Source organism: Lontra canadensis, unplaced genomic scaffold, assembly GCF_010015895.1.
Source record: "Lontra canadensis isolate GAN:19392208 unplaced genomic scaffold, GSC_riverotter_1.0 scaffold4, whole genome shotgun sequence".
Classification (NCBI taxonomy): Eukaryota; Metazoa; Chordata; class Mammalia; order Carnivora; family Mustelidae; genus Lontra; species Lontra canadensis.
In genome coordinates, this window is record NW_022630998.1 from 14,975,995 (window position 1) to 15,000,850 (window position 24,856).

Below are 24,856 nucleotides of genomic sequence, written 5' to 3' on the forward strand. Positions count from 1 at the left end.
ATTCAAATTGACAACGAAGAACTCAAACTCTCTCTTTGCAGATGACGTGATACTTTATATGGAAAACCCAAAGGACTCCACCCCAAACTACTAGAACTCATACAGCAATTCATCAATGTGGCAGAATACAAAATCAATGCACAGAAATCAGTTGCTTTCTTATATACTAACAATGAAAATATAGAAAGGGAAATTAGAGAATTGATTCCATTTACTATAGCACCAAGAACCATAAGATACCTAGGAATAAACCTAACCAAAGAGGTAAAGGATCTATACTCAAGGAACTACAGAACACTCATGAAAGGAATTGAAGAAGACATAAAAAGTTGGAGACCATTCCATGCTCATGGATTGGAAGAATAAACATTGTTAAAATGTCTATACTGCCTAGAGCAATCTATACTTTCAATGCCATTCCAATCAAAATTCCACTGGCATATTTCAAAGAGCTGGAGCAAACAATCCTAAAGTTTGTACGGAATCAGAAGAGACCCCAAATTGCTAAGGAAATGTTAAAGAAAATGATGAGACCCCAAAATGCTAAAGAAAAACAAAACTGAGGGCATCACGTTGCCTGATTTCAAGCTTTACTACAAAGCTGTGATCACCAAGACAGCATGGTACTGGCACAGAAACAGACAAATAGACCAGTGGAACAGAGTAGAGAGCCCAGATATGGACCCTCAACTCTATGGTCAAATAAACTTCGACGAAACAGGAAAATATACAGTGGAAAAAAGACAGTCTCTTCAATAAATGGTGCTGGGAAAATTGGACAGCTGTCTGTAGAAGAATGAAATTCGACCATTTTCTTACACCATACACAAACATAAACTCGAAATGGATAGAAGACTTCAGTGTGAGGCAGGAATCCATCAGAATCCTAGAGGAGAACATAGGCAGTAACCTCTTCGACATCAGCCACAGCAACTTCTTTCAAGATATGTCTCCAAAGGCAAAGGAAACAAAAGCGAAAATGAATTTTAGGGACTTCATCAAGATCAAAAGCTTCTGCAGAGCAAAGGAAACAGTCAACAAAACAAAGAGGCAACCTATGGAATGGGAGAGGATATTCACAAATGACAATACAGACAAAGGGCTGATATCCAGGATCTATAAAGAACTCCTCAAACTCAACACACACAAAACAGATAATCATGTCAAAAAATGGGCAGAAGACATGAACAGAAACTTCTCCAATGAAGACATACAAATGGCTAACAGACACATGAAAAACTGTTCATCATCACTAGCCATCACGGAGATTCAAATCAAAACCACATTGAGATACCACCTTACACCAGTTGGAATGACCAAAATTAGCAAGACAGTAAACAACCTGTGTTGGAGAGGATGTGGAGAAAGGGGAACCCTTTTACACTGTTGGTGGGAATGCAAATTGGTGCAGACACTTTGGAAAACAGTGTGAGATTCCTTAAGAAATTAAAAATAGAGCTTCCCTATGACCCTGCCATTGCACCACTGGGTATTTACCCCAAAGATATTGATGTAGTGAAAAGAAGGGCCATCTATACCCCAACGCCACAGTCACCAAACTGTGGAAGGAACCAAGATGCCCTTCAACAGATGAATGGATAAGGAAGATGGGGTCCATATATACTATGGAGTATTATGCCTCCATCAGAAAGGATGAATACCCAACTTTTGTATCAACATGGACAGGACTGGAGGAGATTATGCTGAGTGAAATAAATCAAGCAGAGAGAGTCAATTATCATATGATTTCGCTTATTTGTGGAGCATAAAGAATAACACGGCAGACATGGGGATTTGGAGAGAAGGGAGTTTGGGGAAATTGGAGGAGGAGACGAACCACGAGAGACTGTGGACTCTGAGAAACAATCTGAGGGTTTTGGAGGGGAGCAGGGTGGGAGGTTTGGTGGGCCTGGTAGTGGGTATTATGGAGGGCACTTATTGCATGGAGCACTGGGTGTGGTGCATAAACAGTGAATTCTGGAACACTGACAAGAAATTTAAAAAATAAATAAAAATTAAAAAAATAAATGGGAAAAATGTTATAATAATCCATTCACCCCTGAGAGTTCCTATAAGTTCATTTCTCTGTCAAAAAAATCATCGGTGAGGGGCGCCTGGGTGGCTCAGTGGGTTAAGCCTCTGCCTTCGGCTCAGGTCATGATCCCAGGGTTCTGGGATCAAGCCCCGCATCGGGCTCTCTGCTGAGCAGGGAGCCTGTTTCCCTTCCTCTCTCTCTGCCTGCCTCTCTGATCTCTGTCTGTCAAATAAATAAATAAACTCTTTAAAAAAAAATCATCGGTGAATAAATCCAATAAATACAATCTACTTTCTTCTTCATATCTCCATCTAACACATGTGGTCAGAGGTAAATAGTTTTACATTCAGGTCATATAAGAGGTGTAAAATTCCCAGATATCTGGATCTTCCCAGTAGAATTTTAAAATGTATTTCTTGGTTTTTCTAACGATAGGAACATAATCATAACCAATATAAGTTATCATAATTTTCATAAACTATTATTTGAGAAAATGTGTTTAGCTGTAATACCTATGTTATCCATAGGTATTTACATAAAGTTTTCCAGTGAAATGTTGGAAGTAGGATTGCGGTAATGCAGAAGACAGATTAATTATTTATATTATGAAGTACAGGTCAGATGTGAACTAGACTCATTATTATTCCTTTATTCCCACAGGCTCCCTCCAATAAGTATCTATTGATTCATTCTCCCAGAGCAACTTTCTTCTGCTGGCAGAGTCAGCAGGCATTGCTAGACTCAGCAATCAAAATTTTAGTTCATAAGGGCTTTATTTAGTTATTTGCTCAACTATTTACTTTATAAAAGCTAAGGTTATCAAAATTTCAGTCCATTAAACAAGTAAATCATGAAATGTATATCCTTTAATAGAATTATTTACTTGAAGTATTACAAGCTCAAATACATGTGGAGACCAAGTAGATAAAATAAGTTAATAAATTCTGGAATGAACAAAAATTAGAGGGAGAGATGAAACAGCTATTTAATCCCACTGAATTGTTACCACTAGAGTAGGTGAGTCTGGCATTAACAACTCTTAAAACATTTTTGAAAACAAATTTAAAATATTGCCAATTCATTGTGTGTGTATGTGTTTGTGTGTATTTAATTTGCTTTATGAGAAAACAAAAGTCTTCTATGGGCTTTACCTGATAATAATGTTTACCTGTTAAAGTTAATAATGAGTTCAAAAGTATTTTTCTTTAGAATCTTGAAATAATAAACACTAATGAATCATTTAAAATGCCTGCATCACAATATTTGATTTACATAGGACTGTTCCTTATTATAATTATGTACATTGAAATGATATTTTCCAGAGATACTCCTTGTATACTATTATAACTATAAAAGCAATTACAGAGATGTGTATATGTATATATACATGTATTCACACACACATCTATATATCTAGAAAAAGATAGACCTATAAAAATTTTTTAACAGTTTGAACATTTTCTTTTTCTTTCATTATGATGAATTGAAAGTAATATAAAAGGAAGGTGGGTTACATTAAAGAGGAAATTAAGTGGGTGATTGCACTGGGCAAGAGAAGAAAAGAAAGATAGTAAGAGAGGAGAAAGAAATTGCATCTAATTCAGATATAAGGGAGACATTTAGAAAGTTCACAAAGATTAAAGAAATTACAAGACCAAATAATAAACTCTCTAGATAGCAACATAGAAAACTATCAAGTAAGTGATCAGTACTAAGTAGGAAAGCTGTTTGGGTAGTTTTTAGCCCAAGTTACTCTCTTCCTTCTATTCTGTTCCTCCCATCACCAATGAGCCCAGTAAACACAGCAAGAAGAGAACACAGAAAAAGTATTTCTAGATAATAATGTAGATCAATGAAGATTTCCCAAAACATGTATAGGATAGTGTACCTGTTTATTTTAACATTTCAGGGATCTGTGCAATACAAAATAAAACAGCAAGAGCTAGGATTATAGAACTAAAGAGTTAAGAATCTATAAACAACTAAAATGTGGACTATGAGCACATGAAGCACCCATTCCCAATTGCGGTATATTTGACTAGCCATAGTTAAAAGATGTCTCACAGAACATTTCAAATGATACAAATTAAAGAATATTTGATTAACAGTAGTTAAGAATTGTCTCTTCTATGGATATTCATGATTAAATAGAGATCAAGTATTAAATGCAAAGGATAATATAAGTACCATGGGTTACATAAAGGGGAAGAACTGAGAATAGTAATGATGGGATTTATCCTGTTCCAGAAATTACACTAGATTCATCATTTTATCTTGCACTTAAAGTCAAGGTCATTCTTCTGTTGTAAACTTATTATATTTGGTTATTAAGGATGAAAACAAAACATAAGTAACAGAAAGAGAATGAATATATACATATATATATATATACAGAAAAACATTTGTGAAACTTTTATGGCTATTTACTTAGGTAAAATAAATTAATTTAGAATAATTTTTTAAACTAGATATTTTGTCCAGAAAAAAATAAAAGAGATTGAGCTGTCTAGTGGTGAAAAGCTGAATTTTCTCATTAATATGCTCCTTGCTTTTCTTGGTCATTGATTCACAAGTAAAAGGCTTTGCATGGATAATTCTCGCTATATTTTAAAGTCATTAACAAGAACTTCACCTAGCCCCTCTGTGATGATTTTATATAGCAACTCTATTAGGCCATGGTACCCACATATTTGGTCAAAGACCATTTTAGAACTTGATGTTACCATGAAGGTATTTTTGTTGTTGTTGTTTTAGCAATATTTAAATTAGTGTGAGTAAAGCAGATTATCCTCCATAGTATGGATGGTCCCCATTCAATAAATTGAAGGCCTTAAGAAAAAAAACAGACTGAGTTTCCCCAAGCAAGAGGGATGACTGCCTCCAGATGTTTTCAGACTTAAGCTACAGCATCAATTCTTCCTTCTTCTCAGGTCTCAAGCCTACCAGCCTCCTCCACAGTTCTGGGAATTATCAATGCCTACAATCACATGATCAATTCCTTAAAATAATCTCTTTCTTTCTGGGGAGACAGACTTGGTTCTGTTTCTCTGGAGATTATTGACTAAGGAGCCAACATTCCCATTATTAAAATGTCATAAGCATTACTAGCAAGGAACAATTGGAATTTGAAATGAAAAACAAAACAAAACAAAACACATTTATATTTGCATTCGGAAAAATGAAATAGGTATGGTTTGTCTCCCTCCCAATCCCAACTTGTTTCATTTACTCTTCTCCTACCACATTAACCCCCCATGTTGCATCTCCTCTCCCTCATATCAGGGAGATCATATGACAAACCATAAGTGACTCTTAATCTCACAAAACAAACTGAGGGTTGCTGGGCAGAGGGGGGTTGGGGGGGGTTATGGACATTGGGTAGGGTATGTGCTATGGTGAGTGCTGTGAAGTTTGTAAACGTGGAGATTCACAGACCTGTACCCCTGGGGGAAAAAAAAATATATATATATATATATGTTTATAAAAAATAAAATTATAAAAAAAAAAAAAAATGAAATAGGTATAAATATAACTAGATATGTGCAGAAATATGCCAAATTCTGAATCAAAGAATGAAAAAAAGAAATGAACCAAAGGAGAACTAAATAAGAGTTAATCCATGTTCACGTATAGAAGACTCAATACTGTCAACATGCCAATTCTTTTTAACTTGCTCTCTAGATTTAATGCAATTCCAATCAAAATCCGAGCAAGTTATTTTGAGGATATTGCCAAAGTAATTCTAAAATTTATATTGTGAAACAAAAGACTCACATGAGTCAACACAATTGCAGGACACCAATAGAGGACTGACATTATGAGCCTTCAAGACTTACTATAAAGGTACAATAATCAAGAACATGTGATATTGGTGAAAGAACAGACAAATAGATCAACGGAAGAGATAAGTGCTCAGAAATAGGCACAAGTATATTCAACTGATCTTTGACAAAGGAGCAAAGGAAACAACAATGCAGAAAAGATAGTCTTTCAGCAAATCGTGCTGAAACAGATAGACATTCACATGCCAAAAATACAAAAAAAAAGAAAGAAAGAAAGAAAGAAGAGAAATTGGAGCTATACCCGACACTCCTCTCAAAAATTAACTCAAAAAATAATAGACATAACTATAAAATGAGAAACTATAAAAGTCCCAGAAGATAACACATGAAAAAAATCTAGATGACCTTGAATTTGACAATGACTTTATAGATACATTAAAAGAATGATCAATGCAGGAACTAATTGATAAACCAATCAAACTTAAATAAACTTAATCAAAATTTAAAATTTCTGCTTTATGAAAGACACTGTCAATGAGAAGACAAGCCATGAAGTAGAAGAAAATATTTGCAAAAAGAAATATGTGATAAATTATCTAAAATACACAAAGAACTCTTAAATTCAGCAGTAAGAACAACAATCCAATTTTAAAAAGGACAAAAGATCTGAACAGACCTCTCGCCAAAGAAGATATACAGATGGCAAATAAGCATATGAAAAGATGTTCCACATCTCATGTCATCAGGAAAACACAAATTAAAACTACAATGAGATACCACTACACACCTATTAGAATGCTCCAAATCCAAAACACTTAAAACACCAAATGCTGATGAAGATGTGGAGCAATACAAATTCTCATTCATTGCTGGTAGGTTGGAAAACAGTACAGCCAGTTGGAAGACAATTTAGCTGTAAAAACAAGTTCCTTATAAAGCTAACAACTGTCTTACCATCTAGCTTACCAGCAACTATGCTCCTTGGTATATACCCAAACCGCACATGGATGTTTATAGCAGAGCTACTCATAACTGCTCAAACTTGGAAGCAACCAAGATGTCCTTCAGCAGGTACTCAAATAAAGTGTGATATATCCAGACAATGGAATTTTACTTGGTGTTAAAAAAAAAAAAAAAAAGCTTTTAAGCTGTGAAAAAATATGGAGGAAACTTTAAAGCATATTGCTAAGTAAAAGAAGCCAATATGAAAGAGCTACATCCTGTGTAATTCCAACTATATGACTTCTGGAAAAGGCAAAGCTATGGAGACAATAAAGATCAGCGATTGGCTGGGGCTGGGGGTATTAGGGGAGGCAGTCATGAATAGCCAGGACACAGAGAATTTTTAGGGCAGGGAAACCGTATGACACCATAATGGTGGACATAGGTCATTATACATCTGTCAAAGCTCATAGAATATATAGTACCAAGCTTGAAGCCTAATGTAGACTACGAACTGTGAATGACAATGATATGTCAATGTAGTTTCATTGATTTTAACAAATATACAACTCTAGCGTGGAATGTTGATAGTGGGGGAGGCTGTGCATGTTTGGAAAAGAGGGTATAAGGAAAGTCTTTATACTTCTTGCTCAATATTGTTATAAACCTAAACTATTCTAAAAAATGACTGATTAAAAAAATGTCATGGGCCATTATAACTATGACACTGCAAGTGTCCACCCATTTCTTTCCAGCTAAAGTAGACGGCACAGCCGGCAATCAAAACATGATTTACATGAAGTTAAAGGATACAGTAACATTTTAAAACCAGCTGCCATTACTTGCATTATTTATTCATCAGGTGTTGTGTAATTGCATAATTGTGCTGAATAAAGAAAAATGTGTTCTCTTTATTGAAGAACTTATAGCCCAAAGACAGAATGGAAATTTAGAAACAACTTTAATTTCTTAGGATCAACAAAAGGAGGCATTTTAATGGAAGGAGCTGAGTCCAAAAGACACTTACATTGATAAACTTCTTACTCAATATTTAGGTTTATGGTTCTTTTTTTTTTTAAGATTTTTATTTATTTATTTGACAGAGAGAGACACAGAGGGAGAGGGAACACAAGCAGGGGGAGTGGGAGAGGGAGAAGCACACTTTCCGTCTAGCAGGGAGCTCTATGTGGGGCTGGATCTCAGGACCCTGGGATCATGACCTGAGCTGAAGGCAGAGGCTTAACAACTGAGCCACCCAGGTGTCCCTAGGTTTATGGTTCTTCAACCTAGTTGCATATTGAGAAGAATCAGACTATCCTTTGTTTGGTCTAAGTGTTGGCCTATACGTTTTTGTTTTTGTTTTTTCTTTTTTAACCTGGCAAATTGTTATGGATGCATATTTCATGAATCTAATCATATTAAACAAATGACACTATATTACTCTCTAAACTCAAAATTGCTCAACTATGGGAAAGGGGAATCTCTTGAGTCTCACTAAACCATTATCAGTCATTCAGAAGTGTTCAAGGTGTTATGCTTAATGAAGACAGAAATAGCAGCATTCTACAGCTGGAGAGTTCATTTTTCTTCTCTTTTATCAGTGTTTAAATTTCTTATGTATACACGTAACTAGTTATTGGTGTGCTTTGGTTTTGCTATAGGTGGGTTTGTTTTGGTCTGCTTGGTCCAGAGGAAGAGTTCCCCCTAATTTAACTTGAAGTTAATACATGAATTAAAGTAAATACATGAATTAAACACATGAATTAAACCCACTTTCCTCTTGAAGATTTTCTTGTTGCAACTTCCCCATTAGAGAAGACAATTTGACATTACAAAGCTATAGAATATTATGATCCCACTAAAAATTTATGTCCTACTCTTCTCTTTTCCCACTTTGTGTTTTAACAGTACTGAACTACTTCAAAGTTTCCCAAAGCATCAACATTCTCTTCCTCTCTAGAGTGCACATAATCTTTCCTCTGATTCCTTTGCCCGGTTTACTCCTTAGGTTTGCATACCCCAGTTGATGTGTGCTTTCTCCCAGGAATATCACTTTCCTTGCTCCCAACAACTTAAACATTCCATCTGCTTCTACCCTGTAGTGTACCCAGACAGGAGACACATACTTAAAATGCTGGTGTTAGTTCATGGTGCCACATTGCAAATTAATTCTTTTACAATCTGTCTTCCCCACCACCATCCCTAGTTAGATGCAGTATTTTATTCATCTCTGTGTTCTTAAGCCCTCACATATTGCCTGGACCATATTATCTGCTCAAAATATGTTGTATGAATTTAATTAAGTGATGCCTATTACTCCATCCCTACCAGCAAGTATTTTATTTAGAATCCAAAGTATCTTGTTTACTGTTTAAAAATCAAATGTTAACCTAAAGAATTTAATTAATTAACCTAAAGAATCCTAACCATGCATTGCCCACCCTCTCCCTGCCCCAATTCCCTTTTAACTTAAATAAGAAGCTGTTTTATTCTTGCAGTTTCTGCTAGTTGAGAAGTCAGTGTGATAGAGATGCTAGCGGGATTTGCCCAGACATCAATAAACTCCAAAAGCTCCCGGCGGGCCACTTGTAGTGTCAATAAAGGCTCATAATTACTTGCTCCTTTGAGCATTTTAGAACCAACCCCCCAATTCACTGGGCTGCGAAGATATAGCTTGAGAACTGAGAGGTTCTTAACTTCTTAAACCCTAGACAAGGAAAGGCAAACATTAGCAGGGACCTCAGGATTTTAAGCAAAGGTGCTGGCTGTTCTAGTTGTTATCTTAAGCCCTCAGGGGGCTAGTAAATCAGAACTCCCCTTCTTGCCTAAGGAGTGGTGGTGGGCCTCATCATTTCCCAGCTTGGGGAAGCATAAACCCCCAGGGCCCAAGAGTAGATGGCAGCTGGAGCCTCTGCACAACCTGAAGGAACAAGTAATTCAATTGAGAGAAGCTGCTGGAAATATGGGAAAGGGGTAGAGAGGGGAGAAGGGGGGGGGGGAACTTGGTAGATGGGGGAAATTCCTGGCTTCCAGACAAGATTTCACACCAGGGGTGCCTCCCCACCACTGATTACCACCAGCCAAACCAAGGCATAGGTGCAACCAGAGTAGCAAGCTTCTCTCTCAGTGAGGGCAAGACCACAGAACAGTAAAGAAGTACTCAGCGGAGGGTTAACCAGGACTTGAAAGTACTCCTGCCACACAATACAACAGGAGTAAGAAAAACAGCAGGAGGTGAGGAGACTGGTGAAAACCCGAAGTTAAATGCACATCACTGAGACTTTTGAGGAAGAACTTGCCCTTCCTTCTTTCCTTTCTTATCTTCCTACCTCTTTTCCCTCCCTTTCTTTCTCCCGCGTCTGGATGTACTTGTATTTAAAAAGGATGTCCTTGGTGGCTGCTTTTTCTCAGAATTCTGTTTCTCCGCAGTGAAGTTTAAGGAGGATTGGAGTTTCCTTGACTCCTGCGTGAGGAGTTTCCAAATGGCAATGAAAAAGAGTCACACAAATATCCACAAAGCGCCTGACACCTCTGTCATCACTTGTTTCCTACTAGGTCCTGAATCGGGGTGGTCATCCACCACCCCCGAGTGGGTGATCGGCTAATTGGTTCATGTGTGCATTTGTACCTTCCAGATTGAGCTGTGCACTGAATACAAAACGTCCTCCTCCTTCCCTCTCCCTACCCGGATTCAGTCTACTTGGGAGGGCGTGTGTATGCGCGTTCACGTGTGTAAGTCCGAGTGTGTACGTTCAGCAAAGGCGCCAGGAAGAAGCTACCCCTTCTGCACACACCCCCCACCTCCACTGTATACGGAAACGAAAACGAAGCATCTCTCCAGCAAGCTGCGTCTCTAATCTGTCCCCAGCTGAGGTGTCCTCGCCACGCTAAGGACAGACCATCTCCGCGCTCGTCCGGAGAGCTGATGCTCTGGTTTCCCCGGAAGGCGACCTGAATTCCTTCTGGCGCGCTGCGTTCTCCCCTGGGTGTGCGAGTGCTGGTGCGTGCGTGCGCGCGAGTGTGTGTGTGTGTGTCTGTGTACACGACTGCGAGCTTGTAAGCTTCCTCTCCCGGCACTGTGCAGTCAGCGCCGGCGTCGTTACTCTCCAAGCAGCCGACAGCAACGCGAGGCAACCGCAGCCTCCGCCCCCTCAGTCTGGTGATTGGCTGGTTTTGCTCATCATTTCCCTGCTAGGAAAAGGGAAGGGCCAGTGACGCCCCCGAACCCAGCTGCAGAAGCGGCCGCCACCTCCAATGTACAAGGTGTCTCATCTGAGAAGAAACCTGAGCCCCAGGGAGGCGGCGCGGAGCGACCGGGGCAGGGCTGGCGGGAACCCGGAGGGAGAGCGCTGGGCAGCGCTCAAGGACCAGCGGGAGCTCGGACGCAGAGGACCCTTGCGACCTGTTCCTGAGATCCCGGTTCCACGTTCTCCTCGAATTTTACAGATTTCCCCCCGCGACTGTATCTCCCCAAAACGGAGCCTTTCTATGAAGAGAAGGTGAGGGAGCTGGGGCAACCAGGACTTTCCCGGGCACCCAAGATGCGCTCCATTAGGAAGAGGTGGACGATCTGCACGATAAGTCTGCTCCTGATCTTTTATAAGACAAAAGAAATAGCAAGAACTGAGGAGCACCAGGAGACGCAACTCATCGGGTAAATGCAAAGCTTCATTTCAGGATATAACAAAACAAAACAAAACAAAAAAGTCAAGCCATAAATGAAATGGGAATATAGTCGGTAGAGTGAGGGTTGGGATAGTCTGTGTGTTGGGATGAGCTTTTGTGTGTTTAGTCTCATGAATTAAATAACAAAGGCTGTTGGTCGAGGTGTGTGGGCTTCTCCAGGGCACGTTCCCAGTGTGAGTTCAACTTGCCCTGTGTGGTGGTAGTGACAGTTGTGCTGGCGCTGGGGTTCGCACGCCCAAGGAGAAGTCACTGCAGAAGTGTCAACAAAGAACGTGTGCCCTTGTCCTTTTAAGCCCTGGGCAGAACTCAGGAGAGATGTCTTCATTGCCCATGTGGTTGCCCTTCCTTCTTTCTCTGCCCTATCACTCTAAGGAGAGAGTAGAGAGAGCCAGCTTCCTGAAAGGCTGAAGTTAAAGCCCAGAAAGCAGAAATGTGTCTCCTCTGTTTCTTTCCTCTTCTTTGGCGTTGGGTAGATCTGTGTATCATTTGAATTAGAAACTCCAATACAAGCAAGGATTCTTCCCTATTTGCTCTTCTGTGGGTAAAACGCATGGGCGTCATGGTTACAGTTTTAGAAACCGGGTACTGTAGCTTCACACAGACTACATTTCTGCTATTTCTACAGTTTGTCTAAATGAGTTCAGAAGCTTCCCCCACCCAGTAAGTTCTCTAAATAATCGCACTTCCTTCCTCCCTTCCCCTGGCCTCTGTTGCTTTGAAGTTTACCCAGGAGGTGGCTGCAACTTTGTGTTGCTTACATAGCTTGGAAGCGTTTCTCTGAGGATGTGAACCTGGTTGTCAACTCTGTTCAAAGTCCTGTTTCGGAAATCCTCCCTTATCCGGAGGCGTCCGCTATCGGAAACTCCACGCCGGCAGATGCCAGCCTGGTTTTTATGTTCCCTGACATTTATCAAAACGAAGATAGAGCCCTTGCCAGTGTGTGTGTGTGCGCGCGTGTGCATGTGCATGTAAGGACTGCTAAAACGTACACGCGTGCACACACACACAAACTTCATGCACTCTATTTAATATTCCTGCTGCTCCCTAAGTAATGAGTATTTAAGTGAGCAAGACGGAGGCTTATACTTAAAGGATTTGCTGTTTTATAGAAAACTAAGATAGCAGAAGTACAGTCGAAAGGGACTGGAAGGGGATGAAAACGCTAATAAAGAATGAGCTGGATGGTCGTTATGCATTGACAAATCTACAAATGGTCTATTCTGGAAAAGGAAAAAAAAAAAAAAAGCCTAACTGTATGAGGTCGTTTACACATGGAGTGGGTGGCTTGAAAACGCAGCCGAGCTCAATTGTCAGCAAAGCAGGACTTTGGGCGGGGGCGTGGGCATCCACGGCAGACCTGTGCTTCCCAGGCAGACAAAAGGGGTCTCGGGGAAGGTGATAAAGCGGCACGTGGGGGAGAGGCGGAGGTTGGGCGTGGGGGGTCGCGGCTCTTTGTTCCCTTCCGGGCTGGTGGGCTCCGAACGCAACGCGAGCGTGAGCGCAGACAAAGCCGCCAAGCCTCGCCAGAACTCCGAGGGTTCGGGCCCTCTGCTAGCTGAGGAGCAGGAGTGGGCGGATCAGTGAACGACAGGAGGCGCCCCATGCAGTCCAGGAGCCCTCTCCGGGCCTCCCTAAACCGCCGCCAGGAAGGGGGCGCGCACCCCGGGTCCCTCCCAGGGGAACAACCGACCTGGGACGCTCCACGTTTCCAGGGCAACATTCGTCCTGCGGCCCTTCCCTGGACGCCGCGGGCCGGTGGGCGCCGACGAGGAAGCCGGCGGCGCAGGCACGCGCGCCGCGGTCGGGCTAGCCCGGCTGGGTTCCGCTCGCCCCCTCTCGGGGCTGCGCTGCGGTTGCTCCCCTGCTCCTCAGAGAAAGAAGGAAGCGGGCGCGTGAGTTAATCAAACAGGAAGCGAGGTACGAACGCATCGCTATCTCCGCTCCTCCGCGAGAGCGGGCCGCTAGGGTGGGAGATCGAGTGCGGGGACAGGTTAGAGTCTATTTCGGAAGTCAGGTTCGCGCTTAAAAAAAAAAAAAAAAAAAAAAATCACTTCTACGTCTCAGTCGGCAGCCGGGCTCCTCCTCCTTAATTAAAGCCCGCAATTACGGTGGTGCGGGGAAAGGGCCGAAAGCCGCCCGCGGGCGCCGCGCTCCTGGCGCCCTGCAGCTCCCCGGCCGCGGCTGCCCCGCGCCCGCCTCTGCCCTCCCTCGGCGGACTTGGCGCTGCTCGGAGACTGCGGACCCAGCTAGTCCCCTTGAGCGCTCTTTCCGTTTTCCCTCCAGAGGAAACGTTCGCTTCGTGATTTCGTTTCAACTTCCAAATAGTGCTTCCAGTGGAGGAGTTGACTCATCCAACGACCCAGTGATCTCTTTGACTCTATGTCTATCTCCCCCAGGCCGTTTAGAGGGGCTCGTTCTGAGATGAGTAAGTGCAGATTGGGCCCCAGAGCCCTGGTCTAATATTCAGAAGTCAGGTAACAGGCAGCCTCTGACCTTTGGGAGGCACTGCATGATTTGAGAGTGGGCAGTAGGTTCAGTCCCTATACCTTAGAACCCTCTCCCCCCACTCCGCCAAAACAAACAAACAAACAAACAAAACAAAATACCCCTCATATTTAGTTGTCCTGCTACCATTTCCAATAGGCAGTTTCTTTATTCCTCATCCCCCCACCTTAACTGGAGGTCCCATCTAGAGTCAGTGCAGCGTTGTTCTTATATACAATATTGAACAGTCATTCCACGCAGAGGAACAACTTTCCTGCGTACCATCCACATTCTCATACCTGCAGAGAAATACTAAAAAGCATTTTTAAGAGATTTTATTTATTTATTTATTTAACAGAGAGCGAGAGAGAGAGAGAGAGAGAGAGAGAGAACAAACAGGGGGAGCAGCAGAGGCAGAGGTACAAGCAGACTCCCCGCTGAGCGTGGAGCCTGATGTGGGACTCGATCCCAAAATTCTGGGATCATGACCTGAACCAAAGGCAAACACTTAAGTGACTGAGCTACCCAAGAGCCCTAAAAGCATGGTTTTTCTAAGGAATTGAGAATGGGTCAAGTAATTATTGGAAATGTATCCTTTCATGCAACCCTATTTATTGCCTGGTATGATTACTAGTTAATAAAGTTTTAACTCAAAAGGCATGGGGCTATAAAGTAGTTTACTCTTGACATATATATATATATATATTTTTTTTTTTTTCATAATGGGAAAAATGACACTTGCCTCACCATTGGCCCATGAGTTCACTGACTTTGTGCACTCTTTGTGTATAATGGTGTTAACTTAAGGGTCCTACAAATAAAAACATGTGGGTGTACTCATTTAATGAGATAATGTATTTGAGAGTGTGGCATAAACTTTAATATCACACAACTATTTGTTTTAATTGCAAGTCTTTAAATCTTGACACACACTGTGCTCCTCTTTGATCACAAATGAGACTAATTTTCTTATCATCTCGAAATTTCCTTTTTAATTTAACTGTTCTTTTTCTCACTGAATAATTGTCCATATTAATTCTGAAACTTATAATACTGACAGTAGATATAAGCATTCATAGTTAGAATACTGCCATTGTCAGCAAAGTTAGTTCCAGTTGACGCTATAGTAGAGCACACGCTTACAAATCAGGAAACCCAGGATCTTCACTTTGTATGCTTCATTTGGAATTCTACTAAAAACTGTAGGCAGGAGGTTATCTCATCTTTATTTTTAGTTGTTTGACACTTAGGGAATGAAAACACCAAATTGCCTGCCATTGGTACTCAGGCTTAGTCTTCTTTTGAATGACTTTCATAATTTTATAATAAGGAGGAAATTTAACCTAGTCCATGGGGAACACATTCATTCCAGAGCCAAGTTACGAAGAGTTTTTAGTGGAGTTGAATGCAGGGCTTTTGGGACCTAATCTCAAGAAACAAAAATAATTATATTTGTTACGTACTCCAGAATTAATAGAATAATTTGTAGTATTGCCTGGCAACTCATATTTCAAAGAGAAAAATATTTGTAAAAACTAGTAACATAACTAATGATTAATTTCTGTCACTACTATCATTGTAAGTAGGTTTTCTTAGCTCAACATAAGCAGGAATACTTTATAAGATGTATTGCTTTATGCTGCCTTATTTCCCTGATGTGTTTTGTGATTTTCTGCTTAGAAGTATATGTTGGATCTTCCTGTGTATAGCCTTGTGCAAGAAATGTTTTCAGTGCAGCTGTTTAGTAATTGTGTTTGATCTGGAATGAAAAACTAGTAGGGGGTGGCAACATCCTTCATGCCTTGCATTGAAGGAAACCCTTTCTAAGTCAGAGCACTACCAAGGTCACAAATGGAAACATCCCTTGAGACCCACTTAACTTTATACAAAGAAATTTGCTCCAGAGACTCCGAATGCACTAAGCCTAGCCTTCTTACATAGGAATTCCATCTACTTCAAGAAGTGGCATTAGTGGTAGCTATTTTTGTTTAAAGTTCTTTCCAGAAATGAAACTGAATTTTGGTTTGTCATCAGTTCAATGAAAATGGTTCAAAGAGCAGAGTAATATGGTAGTATTTCATTAATATAAAACTGATTTAAACTTTTAAAGCACTCTTTTTTGTTTTTTAAGTCTTGGAGGTTCTGAAAAGCCTCCATATAACTGAGTATATCGCAGCAATTATTTTACCATGCAAAATGCACTGTTAGCTGTATGTCTATTTATGTCTATATTTAAAAATGCCAGCCCATGTATATTTTTACTTCTATGAGAAGTTTATTGGAGTAAAAAATAATTGGTATAATTATGACACTCTGTGGTTAGAAAAAGATGGTATTAACAATCCAGCCAACAAGATAAAGATAGGAAAAAAATCTCTGCCCTTAGAAATGGTGAGAGTTCATACCCATATTCTTGAAGGCATCTCCAAAAGTGTGAAGGTTAGCTTCTGTATATATTCATGTTCTCATTCATATCTAGTTATTATCATTAAACACATAATATAAAAATTGACTTCTGGGCCACTGAGTAGTAAATTGCACCCTATGCTTCCTAGCATCTTAAATGACCTCTATAAGATGATTATTATTGACCATGCATAGGAATGCAAATGTATCCTTTTCATCAGTAGGATAGTTTAAAATACTGATTTTTATAGAGTTCTAAATTTCACAAGGAGTAGTTGCATGTGATGCTTTGAGTGCTTCACATTGGAACTACATGTTTAAAAAAGAATGCAAACCAAAATACCAAACTATAAGCCTCTAATTACAGAATTCATCTAACAGCTGTTACACAGGCAATGTTTCCATTGATAGTAGGAGAGGATTGCCTACATAATAAACACAGTTTTAGATTTTGTGACTGAGCAAATAGTCATATTACTTTTTAACTCTATTTTTGAGATTTTAAAAAAGAGGTAACATGTAAAGAAATAAATACAGATACTAGAAGGGCTGTACCATAAACAGGTAGCATTTTGTTTCTGTGAGTCTGGGTTTATGGCTATAATTACTAAGAAAATAGTCTATTGAACAATAAACTGGTTTCGCTATAACCGTCCTGATGATACAAATGCTATATAGGTTTTCTGTGACTGTCATCAACATGACCAGCACCACCATGCCACCTATATGCTTGCCTGACAACATTGATTGAAAAGGATGGCACAGTTGATTTTGTGTATCTGATGTAATAGAAAATACCATTAAAAATGACTACTGAATGAGTTTTCTTTCTCCTCATTACAGTCTCTGTTTCCCCACCACCAACTATCAGGAAAGTGTCTTCATTGTTGAGATGATTTCAGACTCAGTGTAATTGTGGGAATTAGCACTTCTATAGTGCTTTATAAATTACTTTCCCATACAGACTCCTGCTGAATTCTCACAAAGTCATTGCATGGTAGATAATGTTATTGCAATTTTCAAGATAAAGCAAGGCCACTGTGGCCTAGAAAGAGAATATTATCCAAGGACATATAGGTTAGCAAGTGGTGGAATCACCAGCATGCCCAGATCACCTGATACTCCAAAGTCTTCTTACTCCAAAACAAAATAAACAAAATCTCTTTTAGTTGTAAAAATAAAATTGCAGTCTTGGGAGTCACAATTATACAGATGCAAGAGAAGTGGCCAAACTTCCTGTCTCTATTGTCTAAGCACAACAGGGAGGGAGGATAGAGTTTGAAGACAATTTTTTTTTTCTTTAAACACCACAAAGGCTTTTCTTTATGTGAAAATTGTTTTTATTTCAAAGAGAATAAGTGTAAAGATGTCCTGATAAAGTCGTAGTCTCTTAATTCTCATAATACCTTTCTTCAATCTCATACCTCTTCTAACCATGTAGAAAAAGTTGTCACCAATAATCCAAATCAAATTATGTGTTATGCTACTTAGATAAAATATTCTTACTTTCACAGAGCTGGCATTTTTGTTTTGTTTCAGAGATGGTGAACTGTGTTTGAGTCGATCCCTTGTCAATAGTTCTGATAAAATCATTCGAAAGGCTGGCTCTTCAATCTTCCAGCACTCTGTAGAAGGTTGGAAAATCAATTCCTCTTTGGTCCTGGAAATAAGGTGAGTTTCTTTAATAAGCCATAATAAATTTCACATCATGTTCTCAAATACACTGGGCTTGGCAAACTTATATTGAATGCTTGATTTATAGTTTAGGTATGAATACTTTAATAAAAGAGTGAACCAGCTCTACTTAATGTTGATCAATGAAGGATATGAAACCATAAAACTGAAATCATTATGCAGTCAGAAATTTAAGGAAGAATATGTGAGTTTTGAATATACTGTCTTTATTCTAATAGAATAAAATATTCAACAGAATACTAACATTTAATAGACTTTTTTTATTCTATTCCTCCGGATGGACATATATTCTGAGAATTATCTTTAACTTCTTTATTAAGTCTTCATACCTATCTGTGTCTTTTCGCACTGGGTGAAAGTAGAACCAGTTCAACTCCTATTTTGCTGACTATTCTAAATAAATTTTATTTACTGTATAAATGTGTATTTCCGTGTGAGTTCCTGTAATAAAAGTCTCAATAATTATATCCTAAATTGGCAAAAGTCAGAAAATACATTTTCTTGAGTACTGCTTTATTCTTTGTAAGATTTTGGCATTTTGCCTAAAACAAGCTCTTGAAATCAAACTCCATGCCTGCATGTATCTATTATGTCTTATTTAATTCTAGTACAATTCTACAACTAATAAGTTTAGGGTCAGACCTTCCTGAGCATGGAGGATGCAAACACATCATGTTTTCCTATACCTATATTGCTATATTGGTTGATATGTTTAAATCAGAGCATTTCAGTAAATTAAACTCGAAGAACTATCCTTTATATAAAAAATCACTGCAATTTCATATTGGCAAAAGGCTACTTATTCAATGAACAAACATTACTGCCCAGATTTTGTAAGTGGTTACAAGGATAAGCCGTTGATCTGTTTGTCTGTGTTTCTGTCTACTCATTTCTTGGATCATACCTACATGTAATGTAGATCATGAGCAACTTGAAGGAAGAGTCCGCTAATACTCATCTTCAGAGTATGCATTGCAGTTCCTAAAATGCTTTGTGGCAAAGACACTCACTCCATGTGGAAATACACTTGAAAGACTGGAAATTTTTTAAAAAGATGGGTGCCAGGGAAATGCAGAAATTCGTTTGTTTTGAAGCTTTGGAAGTGGCTGGAATGGGAAACAGGAATCAGACTGTGGCAATATCAAATAGTGTGTACTTGGTTGCTTTTAGTTATGAGAAATTTTGTGTATTTGTAGGCAGAGTACAAGAATGAGGAGATGAGTAGGGTCTAAAGACGGAGTTTATAAATTGGTGTCTTTTGGATAGAATATGGTCAGTAAACAAGATTTATTTCAACTGGATAAATAAAAACCCTTAAAACCAGGATTAAAGTTAAAATTAGGAGATTCCTTATAAAAGAAAACTTTCTCTATACTCTTAAGAAAGTGAAAAATTTGACAACTCTGGACCTGTATGCCTTCTGAGGACTAGTTGGCTGAGGTCAGCTCTACCCATGATCCCTGCAGCTTAACATTTTTCCACCTGGGGTTCCCTTCTTTCTTGACACATATTATCTTCCTCACTATCTCACTTCCCTAAATACACATTTGAATTTAGAAACCCTAAAAGAGATAATTATGAGAGAAAAGCTACAGAATATGGGAGTACATGAGGTCATAAATACAAGCTTGGTTTAGTTTAGAACAGAATAAGGATTCACATTTCTTGGAGGTAGATATTGGAAAGAGAGAAATACGGGTGATTTAAAAGGGAAATTTTTGATCTATAAGGCTGTCTTAAAAGGAACTTTCAAACTGAAAGATTTGGCAAGAAGTGAGCCAATTAGGTAAGGCAGTATAGATCAGGTAAAGGAACGTAATGGAAGAAAGTAAAGTAAATTAAGAAATATTAATAGTTTAATTAATATATCTAAATATTAGATAAGGTAAAGTCTAATAAGTAAACTCAAAAAGTAATTAGCAATAATTTAATTAATATATATGGCCATGCCTTCCTAGTAACTATACAAAAATGAGGCTACAGAGGTACATTCTGCTATTTTTAATATATTCAAGCTAAGGGTATTAAACATAAATTGAGCCAAGCAAATCATTCTTGGAGTTTTACAAATTAATGAAGATTGCATTCATATCTGTGAAGGTGATCTGTTTTCAATTATAACAGATGATAATATGTATGAAATGTTAGTACTCTCTTCACATGATTCTTCTTAAGTGAGAAAGAAGTAAACAATAAAACATTGAGCAAACATTGAATAACACATACAAAATTGTCACTTACTTACAAGGAAATAATAAATTTGCAAAACTTTTATTGTACAACATGAAAACAGTTCATAAAAATTAAAATTGCCTATAGCATTAGTGACTTGTATTTATCAGCTTGACATCTGTTATAAAAAATTTAGTATGTGAAAATGTCCGATTGTTAGCTTAGCTCTTGTTTTTCATGCCAGAAACTTACCATAAACTAATTTGGATTATTATCTTTCTTTATTTCTTCCCCACATCTATAACATTTATGAAGAACCACATTACTTGGTCTCTGTGAGTGGATGTCAGCATATTTTACAAGTTTTTTTAAAATTCTACTTTGAAGTTTTGATTAAGATACTACAACTAATCATTTTTGATCTTACATGATTAAACCATGCTTACAAATCTTGCTCATTTTAAAAATCTCATTAAACTTATAATGCTCTTGTGACATTCTTAATAAATTATTTATCTATTTGCATTAACATGTGAAACAGTCACTGATGATAAGTTGTTTTTCCCTACATTTGTAGAAATAATTTTTTTCTTATTACTAATTTTTTCAGTCCTATATATACTCTGGTACTTTCGTAAACACATCAAGAATTAATTCATGTATGTTTATCAAGCATCCGTGCCTCTGGGGAGTTTTTTGAGAGAGGTGGTTCCACCTTCATTGTGCTTTGGAAATTCATCAACGATTTAGAAGAGTTTATTCATTCCACAACCAACTTCACAATTAAAATAATTACCTTGGTTAAGGACTTGATTTTACTGCTAGTAGTTTGTTCTTTGTTACTGTAAGCTAAGAAATGACATACCTGTGGCTTCTGGGTGGCTCAGTCCAGTTGAATATTTGCCTTTGATTCAGGTCATGATCCCAGGGTCCTGAGATCTAGCCCCCAGATCGGGCTCCCTGCTCAGCGGGAAGCCTTCTTCTCCCTCTTCTGCTGCTCCTGCTTGTGCTCTCTCTCTTTTTCTCTCTGTCAGCTAAATAAATAAAATTAAAAAAAAAAAGAAATAATATATTTAAGATGCATCAGATGTTTGTGACTAAATCTATAAACATTGTACAAAGAGAGTATTTGGTCTTGTCCAACACTTGTGACTTCACCCTTTCTTCCCCATCTTTAGGTTATTTATCTTTTTTCCCCCTCATTCTTCATATATTGAATAGAAACCTAAGGAATTAAAATACCAAATATGTTCCAAAATTCATTGTTTATTTGGAACACTGAAAAAAGTTAAATTTAAAAAATAAAAAAAAATACCAAATGTGGACGCATAGAGTTGTATGAGCTCAGCTACTCATCAGTACACATCATAATTAGAGTATTTTCGAGTCAGTGTCATCACCTGTCAAGGTTTTTAAACAGATCAAACTTGCAGGTTAATTAAACATAATCGCGAATTTATATATGCGTACCTACCAAAAAGAACTTGCTGTTGCAGGCATGGATTTACTTTGAAGAAAGGTCCACATGCAATTCCTCTACTTACTTTGTTCAGTAAGTAGCCAGAGGAGAACCATCTTGGGTCACATAACTTGTTAGTGGCAGAGTCAAGCTTCAGAGCTAGGCCTAACTAGAACCAAAGCTCTTACCAGGAAACAAATTTCTTGGAGGACTCTATGTTAATCCTAAAAAAGTAGCCTTATGAAGTACACAGAGTGGAGAGTTTTTCTGCTCCAAAATAATAAAATATATTATTCATTCAGTACTACTGAATTCTGGGTCAAATAATCAAATGGCCTTCTGCGGAGTAAATTAAACTAAAAGAAATGCTTTTCTTCAAGCATTTTGAGACCATTTTGCCTTTTCATTGGGCTGCGTAGGATTTTTCTTTGATACTAGAATATCTTTCTGTAACAGCTGGGACCCTAAGCTCAGAAGCCCTAACAAGCTACAGGTTATGTTCTTCCAGTGCTTTGAAGAATGTTGCCTTGCGAAAATAATCTTTGAGACAAAAAAATTGTGTGTTCTCTCTGCTTTTTTGTAGGCGTAATGAAACGCTCGGCACTTCTTAAACCTTTTTAAATTTCTTTTTAGTAAACCACGTTAGTAACAATTGAATTGATTCGGCCATTTTTGTCTAAAGTCCAAAGTTTGCAAAACCTGATTCCTCATATACGTATCAGAACCCAGTTTGCTTCTCAACTTGTGATGCATTCCAGCTGTAAGATTTGTCTTAACAATGCTCGCTGATGGAGTCAACAGTGTCATTTAGATTAAATTTTAGTTGCCGCAGCACGTATGCTTGTTGTTGACAAGAAACCTACAGAGAAGAAAGAGTGGCACCTGGTGATAGGTTAGCTATATTTAACATTTCACAAGTGAAAACAATGTTTAGTAAATTAATTCTCTGGAACTCTGCAGCTGCTATTTCAAGTGATGTGTGATGTTGAAAGGGAAGTTCTAGTTGAAAATTCAGTTGAAAAGTTTCTGTATAGAATCTGTTCCTGTCAGTTGAACAGTCTCAACCAGCCTTTCAGTTTAAACCAGCATTGCCTAACAAAAAATAATCTTTATGACTAAGATTTTTAGTCTCACTGAAAGTGAAACATATTTTCAGATTCTTTCAGTTATCTTTAACCTTAAAACATTTGCTGAATTTAGATTTTTGCTTATTAATAGGGTTTCAAAAGTTACTTTATGCCCACAGAATGACAGTTAAAGACCGATAACGGATCCTTCTTTTTGTTGTTGCTCTTTTCAGTCACACACAGAAAACACAACCCCTTGCTTTAAATATCTGGAAATGACTTGATCCCTTATCAGGAAAACTAGTACTGAGACAGCCTGAATATTAAACTTTAGCTTTGGTTGATTCATGTTTCTTTAGAACCCAGAAATTAAATTGAATTTCCTATCTCTCATTTTGAAATAATTTTGTTTACTCTCTTCACTTATGTCAGTTATCTGAGCAAAAGCATATATGTTCTTCTTGGTGATACTGAAAATATTATTCAGTTCACTGAAAGTTTTTCATGCTTCCAATGACATTTAGTTAATTATATTTAAGCACTAGTTTTCTTTTTTTCATATGCCTACAGTGTGAATAACAACTAAACAAATCTACAGAACTTTTTATAGTCCATTACATGTATAATCTAAAAAATGCCTAGCGGTCCCTCAGTGGCTCAGTTCGTTAGGTGTCTGCCTTGGTCTCAGGTCATGATCCCAGGGTTCCTAAGATCTAGTCTGAGTTGGGCTCTGGGCTCAGCAAGAAGTCTGCTTGTCCCTCTTCCTCTTCCTTTCCCCTTTCCCATGCTGTGCATGTTTTCTATCTATCTCTCAATTTAATAACTAAATTCTTTTTTTTTTTTAAGATTATTTATTTATTTATTTGACAGAGATCACAAGTAGGCAGAGGGCGGGGGCGGGAAGCGGGCTCACTGCTTATTAGCAGGGAGCCCAATGCGGGGCTCGATCCCAGGACCCTGGGATCATGACCAGAGCCGAAGGCAGAGACTTTAACCCACTGAGCCACCCAGGCGCCCCAATAACTAAAATTCTTTAAAAAATAAAATAAAAAAATTACTACAGCTTGTTAGGGATGAAAAAAAAAAAGACCCTAACCTTTCCTTACTGTTTCCAAAAAAAAATGTTAAGCATTGAAGCCACAATATTGCTCACTCATTGTAATTATTTTCAGTTTTCCTTGAATCTTACACCAGGAATCTTAGCTCAAATAATATTCCATGCATAGATGTAAGCCCTAACATGGAAACTAAAAGTTTAGTTCAGTATAAGAAAAAGAACATACTGGAGACATTCAAGGTTTCCTTTCACCCTTCCTTCAGTTTAAAAATGCAGATACTGCTCTGACAGAATAAACAATCATTGAGCCTATAAAAACAATATTGGAAGAACACATAGTATTATCTGCATTTAATAATTATGTCATTTATCTCAAGAGTTAGGCAATGTGGTATCTTTAGAAATTTTGCTGAACTTCTTTTTTTCTTTTTAAGGATTTTATTTATTTATTTGAGAGAGAGAAAGAGAGAGCATGAGCCCAGGGAGGAGCACAGGGAGAGGGAGAAGCAGGCTCCCCACTGAGTAGGGAGCCCTATACAGGGCTCAATCCCTGGACCCTGGTATCTTGACCTGAGCCTAAGGCAGACACTTAGTGAACTGAGCCCCCCCACGTGTCCCTGAAATTTCGCTGAACTCTTACTGTCCACTTTTTTTTTTAGTATCAGTTTTCACTAAGAGTGAACACATTAAAGATGTTCTGTTATACTTAGGAATGTAGAAGACCTGTGTTTAAAATATTTTGCTGCTAAATTTTTGTAAGACAGCAAAGATGCTATTATTGGAAAGTCCCTTGTACCATCAGTTGACAAGCATAGAAGTGTTAACTTGTTTTGTGAATAAAGGGATTTTCCCTTTTGGATTTCCAGGTTAAAGAGTCTTCTTTCAAATCTGAATCTCTGCTCTATTCTCTTCATACTTGTAAACATTTCACTACTTGCAAGTTACATCTTCAAATATCTACAACCCACCCTTTAAACCATGTTCAAAGGAAAATGATAATACCAGCTAGTTTGGTGATTTGACCACATCCGTGCAATTTTTATTTTAGAGCCAGCCTTGTCATTTCCACAG

General features: G+C 38.4%; 1 protein-coding gene across 1 annotated transcript in view; it reads left to right on the forward strand.

Moving 5' to 3' along the window:
• The first annotated feature begins 10,802 nt into the window (after positions 1-10,802).
• The window catches only part of ST8SIA4 (ST8 alpha-N-acetyl-neuraminide alpha-2,8-sialyltransferase 4), a 95,185-nt gene continuing 81,131 nt past the window's right edge, over positions 10,803-24,856 (forward strand). Inside the window, 4 exon segments of the mRNA XM_032845796.1 lie at positions 10,803-11,133; positions 11,135-11,221; positions 11,223-11,413; positions 17,875-18,006. Coding sequence (XP_032701687.1) covers positions 11,014-11,133; positions 11,135-11,221; positions 11,223-11,413; positions 17,875-18,006 — 530 coding nt within the window. The 5' untranslated portion in view covers positions 10,803-11,013.